The following is a 19719-nucleotide window of genomic DNA, read 5'->3' as shown; positions in this document are numbered from 1 at the left end:
GTCAAAATAAACTCCCTATTAATTTTGAAATAACATCCATCCACTTAGAGTGATCCAACCAGTTATAAACCAGATTTATTCTATCTGATGATTTTATAAATTTGTATAAACTATAAATTTGATGATTTTTATTTTATAAATTTGATAAATCTTCATTAGGTGATCAGTCAGATATTCTGAAATAAGTATACATACAACTCTTTTTTTTAAGATTTATTTATTTGAAAGAGTTACACAGAGAGAGAAGAAAAGGCAGAGAGAGAAGTCTCCCACCTGCTGGTTCACTCCCCAATTGGCCACAATGACCAGAGCTGTGCTGATCTGAATCCAGGAGCCAAAACTTCTTCCCACTTGGATGCAGAGGCCTAAAAACTTGGGCCATCTTCCATTGCTTTCCAAGGCCATTAACAGGGAGCTGGATCAGAAGTGGAACAGTTGTGACTCAAATCAGCACCATATGGGATGCTGAGTCACAGATGGCAGTTGTACCTCATACACCACAACACCATCCCTGTAGGCATTTCTTTAAATAAAGTTCCTAGTCTTGGGTTTAGCTGTAGAGATCCTCTGCATTTTTTTTTCAGCTGGTACTAAACAATTCAGCTTTTATTAATTTATATCTTGCATCTTAAAAAGGAAACGCACAAAAAAAATAGATGAGTTAGCAGAGCCTGGAGAGCTCCCTGCACAAATGCAGACAGAGGCAGACAGGATTCAGAAAGCTGGATGAGCACAAGGAGGCAGCACCATCCAGTAGTGGGCCTGGACCCAGGGGTGCCTCAGGATCTGGGCCAGGGGCAGCCACTCTGATGGCTGGTATCTCAGAAGCCTGGATATCAAGTCTCGGGCTCCCAAAGACATTGTTACAGGAAACTTCACATCCACCTTAAGGATGTGTCTGTATGTCTCGGTGTGAGAGATGCTCTCAAAGGGTGGATTTCCCACCAGCAGCTCATAGCAGAGCACCCCAAAGTGTTGCATTGCCAGTTTCTGCACAGTTTTTTTTAAAGATCTATTTATTTATGTGAAAGGCAGAGTTATAGAGAGGCAGAAGCAGTGAGAGGTCTTCCATCTGCTGGTTCACACCCCAGATGGCTACAATGGCCAAAGCTGAGCTGATTCAAAGCCAAGAGCCTTGGAGCTTCTTCCAGGTCTCCCACACAGGTGCAGGGGCCCATGTACATGGGCCATCTTCCTCTGCTTTCCCAGGCCATAGCAGAAACCTGGATTGGAAGTGGAGCAGCTGAGACTCAAACCAGTGCCCATATGGGATGCTGACACTGCAGGTGGCAGCTTTACCCACTATGCCACAGTGCCAGCCCCTCTGCACAGCTTTATCCTGCAGTTGCATCACCATTCTATATCAATGAAACCAAGAACACACTACTATTTCTATACCTATAATGAAAGCCAGAGATGTTAATAATCTTTCTGCCAGAAAACTTCCAGTCCAAACCAGGAGTAGAGTTATGAATTCAGGCTTAGTGTGGATGGGGCTGGCACTATTGTGTGGAAGATAAAGCCACCACCTGCTTCACTAGCCTGTGACCTAGATGGGCACAGGTTCAAGTTTCAGTTGCTCCACATCTGATCCATCTCCATGCTGAGATACCTGGGAAAACAGCAGAGATTGGCCTAAGTGCTTGGACCCCTGTACCCACTTGGGAGACTTGGAAGAAACTCCAGGCTCCTGACTTCAGGTCAGCCAAGCTCTGGCTGTTGCAGTCATTTGGGGAATAAACCAGCAGGTGGAAGATATTTCTGCCTCTCTCTCTCTCTCTCTCTCTCTCTGTAACTCTGTTTTGCATGTAAATGAATAAATCTTTATATTAAAAAAAGCCTTAGAGTTGGTTTAGACATAGCATTTTAAGACATGTTGAAAACACTTTGCCAGTGTTTAATGTGCAAAATCACACTCTCCAGTCTTGTCTATAGAACAAAGATGAATAGCTAGTTTTCATATGAATGGAACAGAGATATGGACTAGCTACAAAGAAAGTTTGGGTAACACAGATTTCTGTATACCTTTTCCATCTTTCTTGAACCCAGGGAAGGCCCAAAATATGTCTTTAATCAATATTCAGACCATCAACATCCCTCTTTCCTAACTCAAGTCATTGTGAATTGTGACTCTTACTTTCTCTTAGACATAGGCATGGGTGAGGGCTTTGAGTTTAGTATTCTGTGCTAAGACACCTTGTAGCAATGCTACTCCTTCCAAAGTTTCCTGGGGAGTTACTGCTGCATAGTCAGCATGTGATTCTTGTCTGTGAAACTGTTTCCACCCATGATTGTTTCTGGATTGTAGTTTCTTGTCCCATCCCACGGGACGTCAACTAGGGCCAAGTACCTAGAATGGGGAATGAAAGGGATAGGAGACACAAAGATGACAGCAAGTCAAGTCCTGATCAAGCTGTGTATTTATTTTTTTAAACAAAAACATATATATTATAAAGGCAGGATGTTGGGCGGGAGAAGGAGGGTAGTTTACCTTGTAGCTGCAATGCCTGTGCAAGCAGAGGGAGGTCACAAGGTTATCTTGCAGCTGCAATGCTTGTGCAGGTGGGGGAATAGTCATAAAGTCTTTAGACACAGGGTGGCGTTATCAGTACTTTCTGGCCTGGGCTGCTTAGCTCTACTTCAGTAGTTTTCTGCTAAGAGGCCACATGTTGCACGGTCCCCGACATCTCCCCCTTTCTTATCAATTAAACAGAAATGGCTACTGGTTAGGCCAAGTGTGATGAACAAACAGTGCCTGTCTTAGGAATCAACCCGGAGCTCTATCACCTCTTACCCATCATTGGATATCCTTGCCAGTCCCCAAGGACTCCTGTCTTAGGTGGGTGAGGTTCCAGGAAGGTGCCCATCATTGGCTTACTGCTCATCTTATTGATAGGCCTGGGGCCCTTCCTGGGCTCCTGACTGGGGCAACGGCAGACCAAAGGGGAGAGTCAGTAGTTGGAGGGACTGTGACCTCACTGGCCAGACCTCACCAGCCAGAGAGAGAGATAACATTCTCCAGGGGATCTTCCATGGCCAGACTTTGGTAATGTATTTGAATTGGCCTGGCTGCTAAATTATCTACTTGCTGTTTGATAAAAGTCATCAGCTTATTGAAAAGACAAGGACCTACAGATAGTATAACAAGCAAACCAGCAATGGGGCCTAAAAGTGGTAGTAAATAGGGAAGCAGTCCATTCCATCCTGTCCAAAAGGGATTTTTAGCCATGGCACGTCAACAATGCTCCAGATCTTCTGGAAGTGTCTTGATTTTATCGTAAACAATGCCAGATTTGTTAGTATAAAAACAACATTTTTCCCATAAAGCCAAGCAAATACCTCCCTGTTCAGTAGTAAGCAAGTCTAAGCCTCTGATTTTGTAAAACCACTTCCGCAAGGGAATCAATTTGATCTTGAAGGTCCTGAATGGTGGTGGGTAGGGTTTGTACATCATTAATAAGTTGTTGGGACAAGTCTCTATATTTTTGGACCGCGATCCTTAGCCCTGTGGATCCTGTAACCACAGCTGTGGAAATTCCCAATGTGGCCAATAAAGGAATAAATTAAACAGCTTGCCTTTGCCTTCCTGCAATATAATCAAAGGAGGGAGTAGGGACAGGGGTATTTCCATCAATAATTTCTACATTGGGAAGAAGCATAGCATGCATGGAATTACCGGTCCAATTTGTTGGTAAAATGGTATAAGCTAAATTATTCCTACATACAAAAATGGTGGAATTAGGGGCATAAAGAGGGTAATCTACTGTTATACTATTTGTACAGAAAGGAGCAAGGCCTACATCAATATTGAAGGAATAATCGTTAGGAGATTTATAAAGGCAAGTGATATTTTCCATTAGGACAGGAAGAACAGGAAAAGGCTGTATAGAGGGGCAACCAAAGGAGATATTAAACCCAAGGGTATCATTAAGCGGCAGAAAAATGGCAAGAGGGAGGGGGGGTCCCTGGCGTAAACAGAGCCAGCAGCCTTTTGCAAGGTCTGTGGCAGAGATTAAGCAGTTTATCGGTGTTGGTAAGGATATTGATGGTATTGACATCCAAGTCTTCATTTCCTCTGGAATGAACTTTAGCCAGGGGGTGGTACTGAAGGGAAGGGTAAAGGCTCTCAAATAGGGTTTTGAGTGTTTTTTATGTTTTTAATTGTGTAAGGGTATCCTGAGGGCCTCCACCATCAGACACTCCCACAGGGGCTATAGGGTACCAGCAGGCTACTTGTCCCTTAGGGGGGCAGGGAGGAGAGCTGAGGTGTGAAGAAGACAAGTCTCCTCCAAATGCTCCCCCATAATCTCCTGTTATAGTGGCAAACAATAAATATTGATCCCCCTCATTACAGGTTTGATACCATGTAGAACAGGAGGAGTGCATGGAGTAATGGATAGTACTATTGCACTCTGATGGGCATTGATTCCCCAGGGCGGGAAGAGTCTAGTTTAGGTTTGAGAATACAGTGCCATTTGGAATCCTTGGCAGCCGGATGTGTAAAATGCGGCTTACTGTGTAAAATGCGGCTTACAATTGAGGACACAGATCTGTAGGAGGTTGATGTTTGTGGGAAGGATACTATTATGCATCTCGAGCAGATACAAGGGTCATGCTGTTGAAGGAGTTTTTGAATGGCCTGGGGGTCCTCCAACCCTACAAAGACTGGTGGAGCCCAATGGGTTGTGTAGATTGCCATCATCAGGAGAGCAAGGAAGAGGGCTATTTTATTAGGGCCCTTAGAGGGGTTAATCAGTGAGCCCTCAGGAAATGTGGCAGGGGAGGAGAGACTAGAGAGAAGATAAGATACACAAATAGCAACAATGGCAACAATGCCGACAATAACAAGGAGTCCTGTAATGAGTCCCAGTAGCGTCCAGCCGGGTCTTTTCATTCCTGTAAACACAAGGGGAAAATATCCTCAGGGCCGGATGTAGGCTCTGGTGTAGGATTAATATTAGAAGAGTTTGACGAATTAACTTGTTTAATTAATCTTTCAGGCAGCCATCTTGGCATTGATTGTTTTTGATCCAGAACGCAGGCTGACCCCCGTCCCCAAATGAGTACTGGATCTGGGCCGTGCCAGCTACTGGTGAGGGGGTCTCGCCACATTACCATAAATGGGGCCATTTCAGGGGAAGGATGCCAATGACAGTCCACAGCGGAATGATTATTATTATCCAAGGTTAAGAAATTTAGAACAAAGAGCGCATGATTCAATCGGTCACGGGGAGAGACAAAGGATAAGGAAGTGGTTTCAAGATAAGTGAGCCAGGTTTTCAGCATTTGATGGGTTCTTTCGATGATCCACTGACCCTGTGGATTGTAGGGGATTCCTGTAATGTGATTAATATGGAGCACCTCACAAAATTGTTTAAACTTAGCGCTGACATAAGCAGGACCATTATCTGTCTTAATCTTAACAGGTTTTCCCAGTACAGAAAGAGCCATGATAAGGTGCGAGATAACATCCTTAGTAGCTTCCCCTGTATGGGGGGAGGCAAAGACAAAGCCACTGTAGGTGTCTACAGAGACATGAAGATACTTTAGCTTGCCCAATTTTGGGAAGTGTGTGACATCCATTTGCCACAGTTGATTAGGGCGAAGACCATGCGGATTGACCCCCAAATGCAGTACAGGCTGGCTTGTAATGCATGAGGAGCATTCTTTGACTATTTCATGAGCCTGTTCTCATGAAATTTTACAAAACAAATGGAGAGATTGAGCATTTAAGTGATGCAACCTATGCAAGTTTCGAGCTTCCTGCACTGATCCCAAGTTATGGGGAAGGTAAGCCTTGTAGCAGCATCTACCTGGGCATTACCTTCTGAGTTTTGAGCTTTCTGCACTGATCCCAAGTTATGGGGAAGGTAAGCCTTGTAGCAGCATCTACCTGGGCATTACCTTCTGAGTTTTGAGCTTTCTGCACTGATCCCAAGTTATGGGGAAGGTAAGCCTTGTAGCAGCATCTACCTGGGCATTACCTTCTGAGTTTTGAGCTTTTTGCACTGACCCACAGTTATGGGGAAGGTAAGCCTTGTAGCAGCATCTGCCTGGGCATTACCTTCTGAGAGTGATCCTGGTAGACTTGTGTGTGCCCTAATATGTCCCAAATGGAAGGGCTGTTGTCTTTCTCATATTAGCTTTTGAATTTGTATATAAACAAGGGCGTAGCATTGGAAGTTGTTTTAAGAAAAGGAGAAGTTTCAAGCAACGGAATGGAGTGAGCTACATATGCACTATCAGTATAAATATTTACAGCTTGACTGGAAAACTGTATAAAGACTTGAAGTATGGCATACAGCTTAACCAACTAGGCTGACTGATAAGATGTTTTAAAAACATGGGAACAGTTGTCTGCCACAAAGGCAGCCATCCCACTGGATGACCCATCTGTAAATACTGTAACAGCCTTTGGAATGGGATTGTTTTTTGTATTTTTTGGAAAAATAAAGGAATAGGATTGGGCAAACTGTAACACAGGGTCATCAGGGAGGTGATTGTCAATGGTTCCCATAAATCCTGACATGGCTATTCCCCAGTCATCAGAAGTTTGAAGAAGGAACTGGGTCTGTTCTCGGGTATATGGCACTACTACAACATCAGGGCCTTTTCCGAAATATTGGCGGGAAAGGAGACGAGCCTTGATGATTATTGAAGCAACCTGAGACAAATATATTGCAATTACTTTGGATGAGGAAATGGGGAACGGACCCAGAAAAGAGGTTGACCTTTTTTATTGGGCAAGAGGTATTTTTGCCAAAAAACTCCAGTGGGCATATGTGGTGTGGCTAACACTACAAAAAGTAGGGGGAGAGTGTAAGAAATTTGTGAGACAAACTGTTGGCTAATGGCTTGCGTTACTTGGTTTAATGCATCTCCTGCGGCAGGGGTGAGCTCGCAGGGGGGAAGAGGGATCTGGGTCTCCTCGCAGAATGTCATTGAGGGGTAAAAGGACATTATTAGGCATTTTTAAATAGGGCCTGAGCCATTGAATATCTCCTAGAAGTTTTTGAAAATCATTAAGGGTATGGAGGCAATCCAAGCGGAACTGGATGTGGGGCACAAAAACCAATTCCTGTTGTAATTTTAAACCCAAACAGGTAAAGGGGTCTTGTAACTGGACCTTATCAGGAGCAATTTGTAAACCAAGAGCAAGAAAGGCTTTAGAAAGTGCTGTAAAGCAATCTTGTAAGTCTTACTTCTTTTGAGCCGCCAGTAAAATGTCATCCATATAATGTAGAATATAAATGTGCGGCCAGCGTAAATGAATTGGGTCCACAGCCTGTGCTACAAACTTTTGACAAAGGGTGGGGCTATTGGCCATCCCCTGGGGCAAAACTTTCCAATGAAATCTTTGCATCGGTCCTTGGAAATTAACACGGGGGAGACTGAAGGCAAAATAAAGCCGATCATCCGGGTGCAGAGGAATAGTGAAGAAACAGTCTTTGAGATCTATAATTATTTTGTAATAACCATTTGGGATGGCCACAGGGGTTGGGATGCCAGGTTGGAGGGCTCCCATAGGTGCCATGACCTTAATAACAGTGCACAAATGCTGTAAAAGGCGCCATTTACCAGATTTTTTCTTTATGACAAAAATGGGCATATTCCAGGGAGAATTGGAAGGCTCTAGGTGTCCAGCCGTGAGCTGCTCCTGTACAAGCGCTGTAGCGGCATTTAGCTTTTCTTGGGTAAGCGGCCACTGATCCACCCAAACAGGAGTTTGAGTGTTCCATGTGATTTTATCTGCATGGGGTACAGGAAGGCCAGTGGCCGTTACTAAAAATCCGAATATCCGGCCGGCGCTGTGGCTCACTAGGCTAATCCTCCGCCTTGCGGTGCCGGCACATCGGGTTCTAGTCCCGGTCGGGGCACCGATCCTGTCCCAGTTGCCCCTCTTCCAGGCCAGCTCTCTGCTGTGGCCAGGTCGTGCAGTGGAGGATAGCCCAAGTCCTTGGGCCCTGCACCCCATGGGAGACCAGGAGAAGCACCTGGCTCCTGCCATCGGAACAGCGCGGTGCGCTGGCCGCAGCGCGCTACCGCGGCGGCCATTGGAGGGTGAACCAACGGCAAAAGGAAGACCTTTCTCTCTGTCTCTCTCTCACTGTCCACTCTGCCTGTCAAAAAAAAAAAAAAATCCAAATATCCGAGCCCATGTCTATCTGTTTTAGAGGGGGCTGTAATAGGTTGAGTTATGCCCTGTCTCATTTTTCCAAGTCCTGTGCCAGGCACATAATCCATGCGCAGCATTTGTTGTGTGACCACAGCACTAGGGCTGCACAGGATAATTTCCATTTGGCAGAGAATGTCACATCCCCACAGGTTAACAGGCAGGCCTGGTAATACAAAAGGAGTCACAGTGCCCTGATTGCCTTCCTTATCTTTCCAGTGTAATACCCTTGAGCTGACTTGGGGGTTGTTGAACTGGCTATACCTCGCAAATCGATGAGAGATGTGGTCAGCAGCCAATGGGCAGGCCAATGATCTTGAGATATGACTGTGGCATCTGCCCCTGTATCCAAAATACCCTTGAAATCCTTTCCTTCAATAGTAAGGGTTAACATAGGCCTATTTTTTGTAATTGGCTGGACCCAATAAGCATCTGAGGAGCCCAAAGGTGTAATGCCTCGGGGCCTGGAAGAAATTGAGGATGTATTTCCAGTAATTAAAGGCAGAAGAACCAGTTGTGCTAGACGGGTGCCCTGTGGAACGACAGCTACTCCATTAATAGCGGCTGCTAGGATTTTTTTCTCCCCGGTAAAGTCACCATCAATAATACCGGGAAAAACTGGAATGCCTTTAAGCGTGGCTGATGATTGATGGAGAATAAAAGCACAGGTACCTGAAGGTAAGGGGCCCTGCACCCCTGTAGGGATAATTTGTGGGCCCTGGGTGGAATCTAATATTGTATCAGAGGCGGCACAGAGGTCCAGTCCTGCACTACCTGGGGTTGCTCATTGGAGGGAAGCGATTGCTGAGGTATTTGCTGAGCCTGAGGCTGGGAAGGGACAAACCGTACTGCCCCAGGGTTTGTCCTTTGAGATACCAGGGCCAGGGGCTGGCCCCTCTTCCAGTTTCCCGACCTTTGTTCTTTAATGAATTACCTTTTTTATCAGTTTTGGAGCCACATTTATTGGCCCAATGCCTTTTCTTTTTGCACTGGGGGCAAATCCCAGGAGGAATTTTATTTTGATTTTTAGCTTTTGGATGATTTTTGCACATGTCCCTGCTGCCCACATTTATAGCACCCTCATTTTGTTGAGCATTACCCTTCTTGTTGATTTTTGTAATGACATACCATGCAGAACGACACGTCCTGAATGTCCTGTTTTTAAATGAATTCATTTTGTTAATCTCTCATGAAAAGGACCGTCACAGAACACCTCAGCCACAGTAGCCAATTGATCCATGCCTGTGTTGTACTTATGTTTGGTAGAATTTACAGTACTGTGGGCATCACTAGGCAATTTTCAATCCATACTGAGAATTAAACATTATTAGTAATTATCACAGGCATGTTTAACATTCAGCTTGACTGTGTGTTTCCCCGGGATGAAACAGCAGTAGCAGAGGCTTGTTGTGGCTCCCTCTTAAAGCCCCTAAGGACAAGGGTGGCTCATTGCCAAGATTTTAGGTAAGCAATGTGTCCCGTCCCAGATCTTGGCGAAAGAGCTGAGACAGGAAGCATGCCTACCTGTTTATCAGAAACATTCCTTTATCCTCCTCCCCGGGAACTGGCAAATCTCCCAAGGAGCAGGAGAAGGTTATCTGGCAAACAAGTTGCTTGTTTATCAGAGCCAAACCTAGATACAAGCCTCTCCATTCCAAAAATCTGTCCTTACATTTGGCCCTAAGGCTGCATCGAGGTGTAGGCATACTTAACACATCATCATAAGAATACAATACAAATTTTTCATACAAGTATACATTCAGAAATCAAACACAATAATATTTAAGGTGTTTTGAGGGTAAATTGAAACATATCTGAGGGGGAATTAGCTTCTTGGGCACCCATGTCAGGGACATAAAAAACAGTACCGTAATTGTTACATTCTTTTTTTTTTCATTTATTAAACTTTTATTTAATGAATATAAATTTCCAAAGTACAGCTTATGGGTTACAATGGCTTCCCCCCTCCCATAACTTCCCTCCCACCCACAACCCTCCCCTTTCCCGCTCCCTCTCCCCTTCCATTCACATCAAGATTCATTTTCAATTCTCTTTATATAAAGAAGATCAGTTTAGTATATATTAGGTTAAGATTTCAACAGTTTGCCCCCATATAGCAACACAAAGTGAAACATACTGTTTGAGTACTAGTTATAGCATTAAATCAAAATGTACAGCACATTAAAGACAGAGATCCTACATAATATTTTTTTAAAAAATTAATTTTCTATGCCATTTCCAATTTAACACCAGGTTTTTTTTTAAATTTCCAATTATATTTATATACAGAATATCGATTCGGTATATAATTAGTAAAGATCTCATCAGTTTGTACCCACACAGAAACACAAAGTGTAAAAATACTGCTTCAGTACTAGTTATAGCATCTCTGCACATTAGACAACACATTAAGGACAGATCTCACATGGGATGTAAGTACACAGTGACTCCTGCTGCTGACTTAACAATTTGACACTCCTGTTCATGGCGTCAGTAATCTCCCTAGGCTCTAGTCATGAGTTGCCAGGGCTATGGAAGCCTTTAGAGTTCGCTGACTTTGATCTTATCCCCATAGGGTTATAGTCAAAGTGGAAGTTCTCTCCTCCTTTCAGAGAAAGGTACCTCCTTCTTTGATGGCCCCGTTCTTTCCACTGGGATCTCACTAACAGAGATCTTTCATTTAGGTCTTCTTTTCTTTCTTTTCCATGGTGTCTTGGTTTTCCATGCTTACAATACTCTCATGGGCTCTTCAGCCAGATCCGAATGCCTTAAGGGCTGATTCTGAGGTCAGAGTGTTGTTTAGGACGTCTGCCATTCTATGAGTCTGCTGTGTATCCCGCTTCCCATGTTGGATCCTTCTCTCCCTTTTTGATTCTGTCAGTTAGTATTAGCAGACACTTGTCTTGTTTGTGTGATCCCTTTGACTCTTAGACCTATCAGAGCCATCAATTGTGAACTGAGATTGATCACTTGGACTAGTGAGATGGCATTGGTACATGCCACCTTGATGGGATTGTATTGGAATCCGCTGGCACATTTCTAACTCCACCATTTGGGGCAAGTCCGATTGAGCATGTCCCAAATTGTACATCTCCTCCCTCTCTTTTTCCACTCTTAAATTTAACAGGGATCACTTTTCAGTTAAAATTTAAACACCTAAGAATAATTGTGTGTTAATTATAGAGTTCAACCACTAGTAGTAGAACAACAACAGCAACAACAACAGATACTAAAAAGGATAAAGTATTACATTGTACATCTAGAGTCAGCACAAGAGCTGATCAGGTCATTGTTTCTTATAGTGTCCATTTCACTTCAACAGGTTTCCCCTTTGGTGCTCAGTTGTCACTGATCAGGGAAAACAAATGATGTTTGTCTCTTTGGGACTGGCTTAATTCACTCAGCATGATGAATTCCAGATTCCTCCATCTTGTTGCAAATGACCGGGTTTCATTGTTTCTTACTGCTGTATAGCATTCTATGGAGTACATGTCCCATAATTTCTTTATCCAGTCTACTGTTGATGGGCATTTGGGTTGGTTCCAGGTCTTAGCTATTGTGAATTGAGCTGCAATAAACATTAGTGTGCAGATGGCTTTTTTGTTTGCCAATTTAATTTCCTTTGGGTAAATTCCAAGGAGTGGGATGGCTGCGTTGTATGGTAGGGTTATATTCAGGTTTCTGAGGAATCTCCAGACTGACTTCCCATAGTGGCTTAACCAGTTTGCATTCCCACCAACAATGGGTTAGCGTCCCTTTTTCCCCACATCCTCTCCAGCATCAGTTGTTGATAGATTTCTGAATGTGAGCCATTCTCACCGGGGTGAGGTGAAACCTCATTGTTGTTTTGATTTGCATTTGTCTGATTGCTAGTGATCTTGAACATTTTTTCATGTGTCTGTTGGCCATTTGGATTTCCTCTTTCGAAAAATGTCTATTGAGGTCCTTGGCCCATCTCTTAAGTGGGTTGTTTGTTTTGTTGTTGTGGATTTTCTTGATTTCTTTGTAGATTCTGGTTATCAACCCTTGATCTGTAGTATAGTTTGCAAATTTTTCCCATTCTGTCGGTTGCCTCTTCACTTTGCTGACTGTTTCTTTTGAAGTACAGAAACGTCTCAATTTGATGCAATCGCAATTGTTAATTTTGGTTTTGACTGCCTGTGCTCCTGGGGTCTTTTCCAAGAAGTCTTTGCCTGTACCTATATCTTGCAGGGTTTTTCCAATGCTCTCTAATAATTTGATGGTTTCGGGTCATAGATTTAAGTCTTTAATCCATGTTGAGTGAATTTTTGTGTAAGGTGAAAGGTAGGGGTCTTGTTTCAAACTTCTGCACATGGAAATCCAATTTTCCCAGCACCATTTATTGAATAGACTCTCCTTATTCCAGGGATTAGTTTTGGATCTTTGATCAAATATAAGTTGGCTGTATATGTTTGGATTGATTTCTGGTGTTTCTATTATGTTCCATTGGTCTATCCATCTGTTTCTGTACCAGTACCATGCTGTTTTGATAACAACTGCCCTGTAGTATGTCCTGAAATCTGGTATTGTGATGCCTCTGGCTTTGTTTTTGTTGTACAACATTGCTTTGGCTATTTGAGGTCTTCTGTGTCTCTATATGAATTTCAGCATCATTTTTTCCAGATCTGAGAAGAATGTCTTTGGTATCTTGATTGGTATTGCATTGAATGTATAAATTGCTTTTGGGAGAATAGACATTTTGATGATATTGATTCTTCCAGTCCATGAGCATGGAAGATTTCTCCATTTTTTTGGTATCCTCTTCTATTTCTTTCTTTAAGGTTTTGCAGTTTTCATCGTAGAGATCTTTAAAATCCTTGGTTAAGTTTATTCCAAGGTATTTGATTGTTTTTGTAGCTATTGTGAATGGGATTGATTTTAGAAGTTCTTCCTCAGCCGTGGCATTGCCTGTGTATACAAAGGCTGTTGATTTTTGTGCATTGATTTTATATCCTGCTACTTTGCCAAACTCTTCCATGAATTCCAACAGTCTCTTAGTAGAGTTCTTTGGGTCCCCTAAATAAAGAATCATATCATCTGTAAAGAGGGACAGTTTGAGTTCTACCTTTCCAATTTGTATCCCTTTAATTTCTTTTTCTTTCCTAAGCTCTGGCTAAAACTTCGAGAACTATATTGAATAGCAGTGGTGAGAGTGGGCATCCCTGTCTGGTACCAGATCTCAGTGGAAATGCTTCCAACTTTTCCCCATTCAATAGGATGTTGGCCGTGGGTTTTTCATAAATTGCTTTGATTGTATTGAGGAATGTTCCTTCCATACCCAGTTTGCTTAGAGTTTTCATCATGAAAGGGTGTTGTATTTTATCAATGCTTTCTCTGCGTCTATTGAGAGGATCATATGGTTTTTCTTCTGCAGTCTGTTAATGTGGTGTATCATGTTGATTGTTTTGTGAACATTGAACCATCCCTGCATACCAGGGATAAATCCCACTTGGTCTGGGTGGATGATCTTTCTGATGTGTTGTTGCATTGTATTGGCCAGAATTTTATTGAGGATTTTTGCATCTATGTTCATCAGGGATATTGGTCTGTAATTCTCTTTCAATGCTGCATCTTGCTCCGGCTTAGGAATTAAGGTGATGGTGGCTTCATAGAAAGAATTTGGGAGGATTCCCTCTTTTTCGATTGTTTTGAATAGTTTGAGCAGAATTGGAGTTAGTTCTTCTCTAAATGTCTGGTAGAACTCAGCAGTGTATCCATCTGGTCCTGGGCTTTTCTTTTGGGATGGCCTTTATTACTGTTTCCATTTCTGTGTCAGTTTTTGGTCTGTTTAGGTTTTCTGTGTCTTCCTGGCTCAATTTAGGTAGGTTGTATGTGTCCAAGAATCTGTCCATTTCTGATAGATTTCCCTGTTTGCTGGCATACAAGTCCTTGTGGCAATTTCTGATGATTCTTTTTATTTCTGTGGTGTCTGTTGTTACGTTTCCATTTTCATCTCTGATTTTATTAATTTGGGTCTTTTCTCTTCTTTTTTTAGTTAGTTGGGCCAATAGGGTGTCAATTTTGTTTATTTTTTCAAAAACCCAGCTCCTCGTTTGGCTGATTTTTTGTAATGTTTTTTTGGATTCAATCCTGTTGATTTCTTCTTTGATTTTAATTTTTCTCTTCTCCTACTGGGTTTGGGTTTGGTTTGCTGCAGATTTTCTAGATCCTTGAGATGACTTGAAAGCTCATCTATTTGGTGCCTTTCCAATTTCTTGATGTAGGCACCTATTGATATAAACTTTCCTCTTAACACTGCTTTTGTTGTAACCCATAGGTTTTGGTATGTTGTGCTTTTATCCTCGTTTACTTCCAGAAAATTTTTGATTTCTCTTTTAATTTCTTCTATGACCCATTGTTCATTCAGGAGCATGTTGTTCAATCTCCATGTGTTTGCATATGCTCTAGGGATTCCCGAGTTGCTAATTTCCAACTTCATTCCTTTGTGGTCTGAGAAGCTGCATGGTATGATTCTAATTCTTTTGAATTTGCGGAAACTTGCTTTATGGCCTATTATGTGGTCAATCCTAGAGAAGGTTCCATGTACTGCTGAGAAGAATGTAAATTCTTTCTGTGTAGGATGAAATGTTCTGTAGATATCTGTTAGATCCATTTGGGCTATAGTGTCATTTAAATCTACTGTCTCCTTGTTGATCTTCTGTCCTGTTGATCTGTCTATCTCTGAGAGTGGAGTATTGAAGTCCCCCAGAACTATTGTATTGGTGTCTAAGTCTCCCTTTAAGTCCCTTAACAAGTCTTTTAAATAAACTGGTGCCCTGTAATTAGGTGCATATACATTGATAATAGTTATATCTTCCTGTAGAACGGATCCCTTAATCATTAAATAGTGCCCCTCTTTGTCTCTCCTAACAGTTTTTGTGGTAAAGTTTATGTTGTCCGATAAAAGATGGCTATGCCCACTCTTTTTTTCATTTCTGTTGGCATGGTATATCTTTTTCCAGCCTTTCACTTTCAGTCTGTATGTATCTTTGTTGGAAAAATGAGTTTCTTGTAAGCAGCAAAAAGATGGGTTTTGTTCCTTAACCCAATCAGCCAATCGGTGTCTTTTAACTGGACAGTTCAGGTCATTAACATTCAATGTGACTATTGAAGAGGAGTAACTTTGCCCTGTCATTTGCCAAAGATATTTTCTAATATATGGTTTGAGATTCCTGTGATCTTTTGCTGTGAGGTTTCCTTCCTTTACCTTCTTTCATATTGGTGACCATGTTTCTGTGTTTCTGTATGTAACACATCTTTAAGCATCTTTTGCAGGGCTGGATAAGTGGAGACAAATTCTTTCAATTTCTGTTTGCTGTGAAAGGTCTTTATTTCACCTTCATTCACAAATGAGAGCTTTGCAGGATATAGTATTCTGGGCTGGCAGTTTTTCTCTCTTTGTACCTGGGCTATATCTCGCCATTCTCTCCTAGCTTGTAGGGTTTCTGATGAGAAGTCTGCTGTGAGTCTAATTGGAGATCCTCTGAAATTAATCTGGCGTTTCTCTCTTGCACATTTTAGGATCTTTTCTTTATGTTTCACTGTGGTGAGTTTGATTACGACGTGTCGTGGTGAGGATCTCTTTTGGTCATGTTTATTAGGGGTTCTATAAGCTTCCTGTACTAGGATGTCTCTGTCCTTCTCCAAACCTGGGAAATTTTCTGTTAGTATCTCACTGAAAAGACCTTCTAATCTTTCTCCCTCTCCATGCCTTCAGGAACTCCTAGAACCCGAATGTTGGGTTTTTTAATAGTATCCTGTAGATTCCTGACAGTATTTTTTAGATTTCTGATTTCTTCTTTTCTTTGGTTTGCCTGTTTCCTTTCCTGTTCTCTGTCTTCTAATTCCAATATTCTCTCTTCTGCTTCACCCATTCTGTTTTTAAGGCTCTCTAATGTGTTTGCCATTTGATCTATTGAGTTCTTCATTTCATTATGGTTTCTTGTCACTATCACAATTTCATGTTCTAGTAGTTGTTTCATTTCATTTTGATTCCTCCTTAATATTTCACTTTCACGAGAGAGATTTTCTATCTTATCCATTAAGGATTTCTGTAGTTCAAGAATTTATTTTTGAGAACTTCTTAATGTTCTTATCAATATTTTGAGATCTGCTTCTTGCATTTCCTCTATCTCTTCATCTTCATAATCTTGAATTGGGGTGTCTTGTTCATTTGGGGGCATCATAGTGTCTTCCTTGCTCTTGTTACCTCGGCTTCTACGTTTGTTGTTTGGCATGTTGGAGATAATTTATGTGTTTTTTTTTTTTTTGCTGTTGTGGGTTATTTTCGTTATACTATGCCTCTAAGTGGGTTGTCTGCTTTGATGGATCCTTAGAGGCTGTGATGGGTGTGGCCAGAGAGCTCTGCTTGATTCTTCAGGTTTAAGGCTGTGCAAAAAGTGACTCACCCACCCAGATTGTTCTCTCCCTTGCTCCTTGCTTGATCTTTTTTTTTTTTTTTACTCAGTTGGGAAGTAATTCCACACAGCTGAGTGGAATTGAGGGTAGTTGAAATCTGGCCTCTGTGAGTATTCGTTTGATCTACCCCTTCCATTCCCGTGCTGGCGAGATTCTGCGGCTCGGCTCCCATGGCTTGGCTTCCACACGGTGGGCTCCCTGTAGGTCCTCTGTGTCATTTCCACTATATCCAGAAGCGTTTCCTCTGCCGTTTTTTTCTTGAGTCTTTTCCTGAGGCTACAGTAATTCCACTTTTATGAAACTATATTTTCCCAGACACGTCCTCACTATCCACCATCTTGGCTCTGCACCCCCGTAATTGTTACATTCTTGCAGGTGTGTGGAATCTTAACCATTTGTGGAATATTTGGATTTACATTTTTTTTGTAAAGCAAACCAAGCATAATCTGCCCAAGCATTCCTATCAATAATAAGGGTAGAGTTAGTACATAATACAAAAACAGAATGGGCAGTCCAGACACTTTCTCACCACAATTCCTCATTTCTTTTTTTTTTTTTTTTTGACAGGCAGAGTAGATAGTGAGAGAGAGAGAGACAGAGAGAAAGATCTTCCTTTTTGCCATTGGTTCACTCTCCAATGGCCCCTGCGGCCGGCGCATCTCTCTGATCTGAAGCCAGGAGCCAGGTGCTTATCCTGGTCTCCCACGTGGGTGCAGGGCCCAAGCACTTGGGCCGTCATCCACTGCCTTCCCGGGCCATAGCAGAGAGCTGGCCTGGAAGAGGGGCAACCGGGATAGAATCCGGCACCCCAACCAGGACTAGAACCCGGTGTGCTGGCGCCGCAAGGTGGAGGATTAACCTGTTAAGCCATGGCGCCGGCCTCACAATTCCTCATTTCACATAGTAATATTTACTTTACAAAGGTAACATCTACTTCAACTGAAATCATGAAAATCCTTTAAACAATTTTCAACTCTTTGCCACTTGACCTCGTCAATTGTTCCTTCCTTGGGGAACCAGGGACACAATTTTTCTACATATTCAAAAAATGCCTTTAGATCCTTATTTTTAACCCGAACTCCTTGTGTCTTGAGGGCCTCCCTGAGACCCGAAATGAACATTTCCCATGACGATAATGCCTGTCCCATGGCCATCACTTACCTTGCGCCATCTTCACTCCGCAGCATCGACCAATGCTAATGATCTTGGGTGGGCAGTTCTGAGCCCAGTCACACAATCACTTGGATCCAAGTTTTCCTCCTGGAAGGCGGCATTCCTCCAATCTTACAGGCACTCGATCTCCAAGGGCCGCACTCGAGCCCCACGTTGGGCGCCAGTTGTCCTGCCCTGCGGGACATCAACTAGGGCCAAGTACCTAGAATGGGGAATGAAAGGGACAGGAGACACAAAGATGACAGAAAGTCAAGTCCTGATCAAGCTGTGTATTTATTTTTTTTAACCACACACTTATATATCGTAAAGGCAGGATGTTGGGCGGGGGAAGGAGGGTAGTTTACCTTGTAGCTGCAATGCCTGTGCAAGCAGAGGGAGGTCACAAGGTTATCTTGCAGCTGCAATGCTTGTGCAGGTGGGGGAATGGTCATAAAGTCTTTAGACACAGGGTGGCATTATCAGTACTTTCTGGCCTGGGCTGCTTAGCTCTACTTCAGTAGTTTTCTGCTAAGAGGCCACATGTTGCATGGTCCCCGACAGTTTCTAAAGCAAAGGACGTTTCTTCCAAGGGCCATCTGTATATCTATACCATTATTCACAGGCCATACAAAATTATCAATGTAAGATTTAGCCCGGGGGCCAGCACTGTGGTGTAGTGGGTAAAGCCACTGCCTGAAGTGCTAACATCCTATATGGTCACTGGTTTAAGTCTTGGCTGCTCCACTCTGACTCAGCTCTCTGTTATGACCTGGGAAAGCAGTAAAAGATGATCCAAATCCCTGGGCCCCTGCACCTGCTCAGGAGACCCAAAAGAAGCTCCTGGCTTCTGACATTGGATTAGCCCAGCTCCTACCATTGTGGCCATGTGGGGAGTAAAACAGTGGATCTAAGACCTCTCTCTCTCTCTCTCTCTCTCTCTCTCTCTCTCTCTCTTGCTTTCTCTCCATCCCTCTGCCTTTCAAATAAATAAATAAATATTTTAAAAAAAGATTTAGCCTGCTATAGTTTATTGAATTTCAAATCCCATTTGCAGTTGCCTTAGCAGGGTCAGACCAGATGATTTCATGGGCTTTTTATGGCCTACACTATGGATGTTCCCTACTCCTGCTAAAGGGACGTTTTTTAGATCCAGCCTGCTAGTACACACTTGTTGAATGTCATGATTATTCACATATATGTGTCCCAGAGAGGTCTCATGGCATGATGAGTGGACCATCTTCTACTGCTTTCCCAGGCAATAGCAGAGAGCTGGATCAGAAGTGGAGCAGCTGGGACTCAAAGCTGTGCCCATATGGGATGCTGGCACTGCAGGCAGTGGCTTCACCTGCTATGCCACAGTGCCAGCCCACTTTTATATAATTTCTATGACATTTATATCAATAACATATCCATGTTAATATAACAACATTTAGCATGATTTTGTATAACAGAACTTTATATAAAATCCAAAGAGACAAAGTAGCTATTATCTCTATAAGATGAGATGCATATCCTTTGACATATCCAAGGGTACAGCTAGAAATATCAAGGTCAAAATGCTTAGAACCTTGATCCTGAGAAATTCTATCAAGAATGCAAAAAGGGCTTCACATGTTTGGTCAAAACTTCTCTTGTCGTGAGCTGTATGGAATCCTCTCTGGATTTGGGGGACCAAAAATTGGGAATTTCTTACACCCAGGGGGCTGAAGCTCATGGCTCTAAAGGCAATCACCATGCTGAAAAATGACTATATTGACTCCTCAGTTACTAGTCTCTACTGTGGACAACATATTGATTGTCAGAGTGCTTTGCTTGCACACTAGAGTTTCTCACCTGATTTCACTCAGATATAAAAGCTGTAGGAAATCATGGGAGTAGCCATTAGGAGCTTAGGTCTCCAGACATCACCAGTCACTGGGTTCCACATTCCCCTTCCTTCCCACAACTAAGTTCAG

At 42.7% G+C, this 19719-nt stretch overlaps 1 protein-coding gene across 1 annotated transcript; it reads right to left on the bottom strand.

Annotated features, from left to right (window-relative positions):
• Positions 1-2989: 2989 nt before the first annotated feature.
• LOC133754832 (uncharacterized) lies at positions 2990-17783 on the bottom strand. The gene is given in 10 exon segments (XM_062185220.1): positions 2990-3374; positions 3376-4011; positions 4013-4425; positions 4427-4514; positions 4545-4738; positions 5116-5685; positions 5985-6099; positions 6474-6664; positions 8376-8812; positions 17774-17783. Coding segments are annotated over 10 exon segments (3039 nt in total).
• Positions 17784-19719: the final 1936 nt, after the last annotated feature.

The sequence above is a fragment of the Lepus europaeus genome, unplaced genomic scaffold (genome assembly GCF_033115175.1).
Source record: "Lepus europaeus isolate LE1 unplaced genomic scaffold, mLepTim1.pri SCAFFOLD_29, whole genome shotgun sequence".
NCBI classification, from domain to species: Eukaryota; Metazoa; Chordata; class Mammalia; order Lagomorpha; family Leporidae; genus Lepus; species Lepus europaeus.
This window is presented reverse-complemented; position numbering and strand designations above follow the sequence as displayed.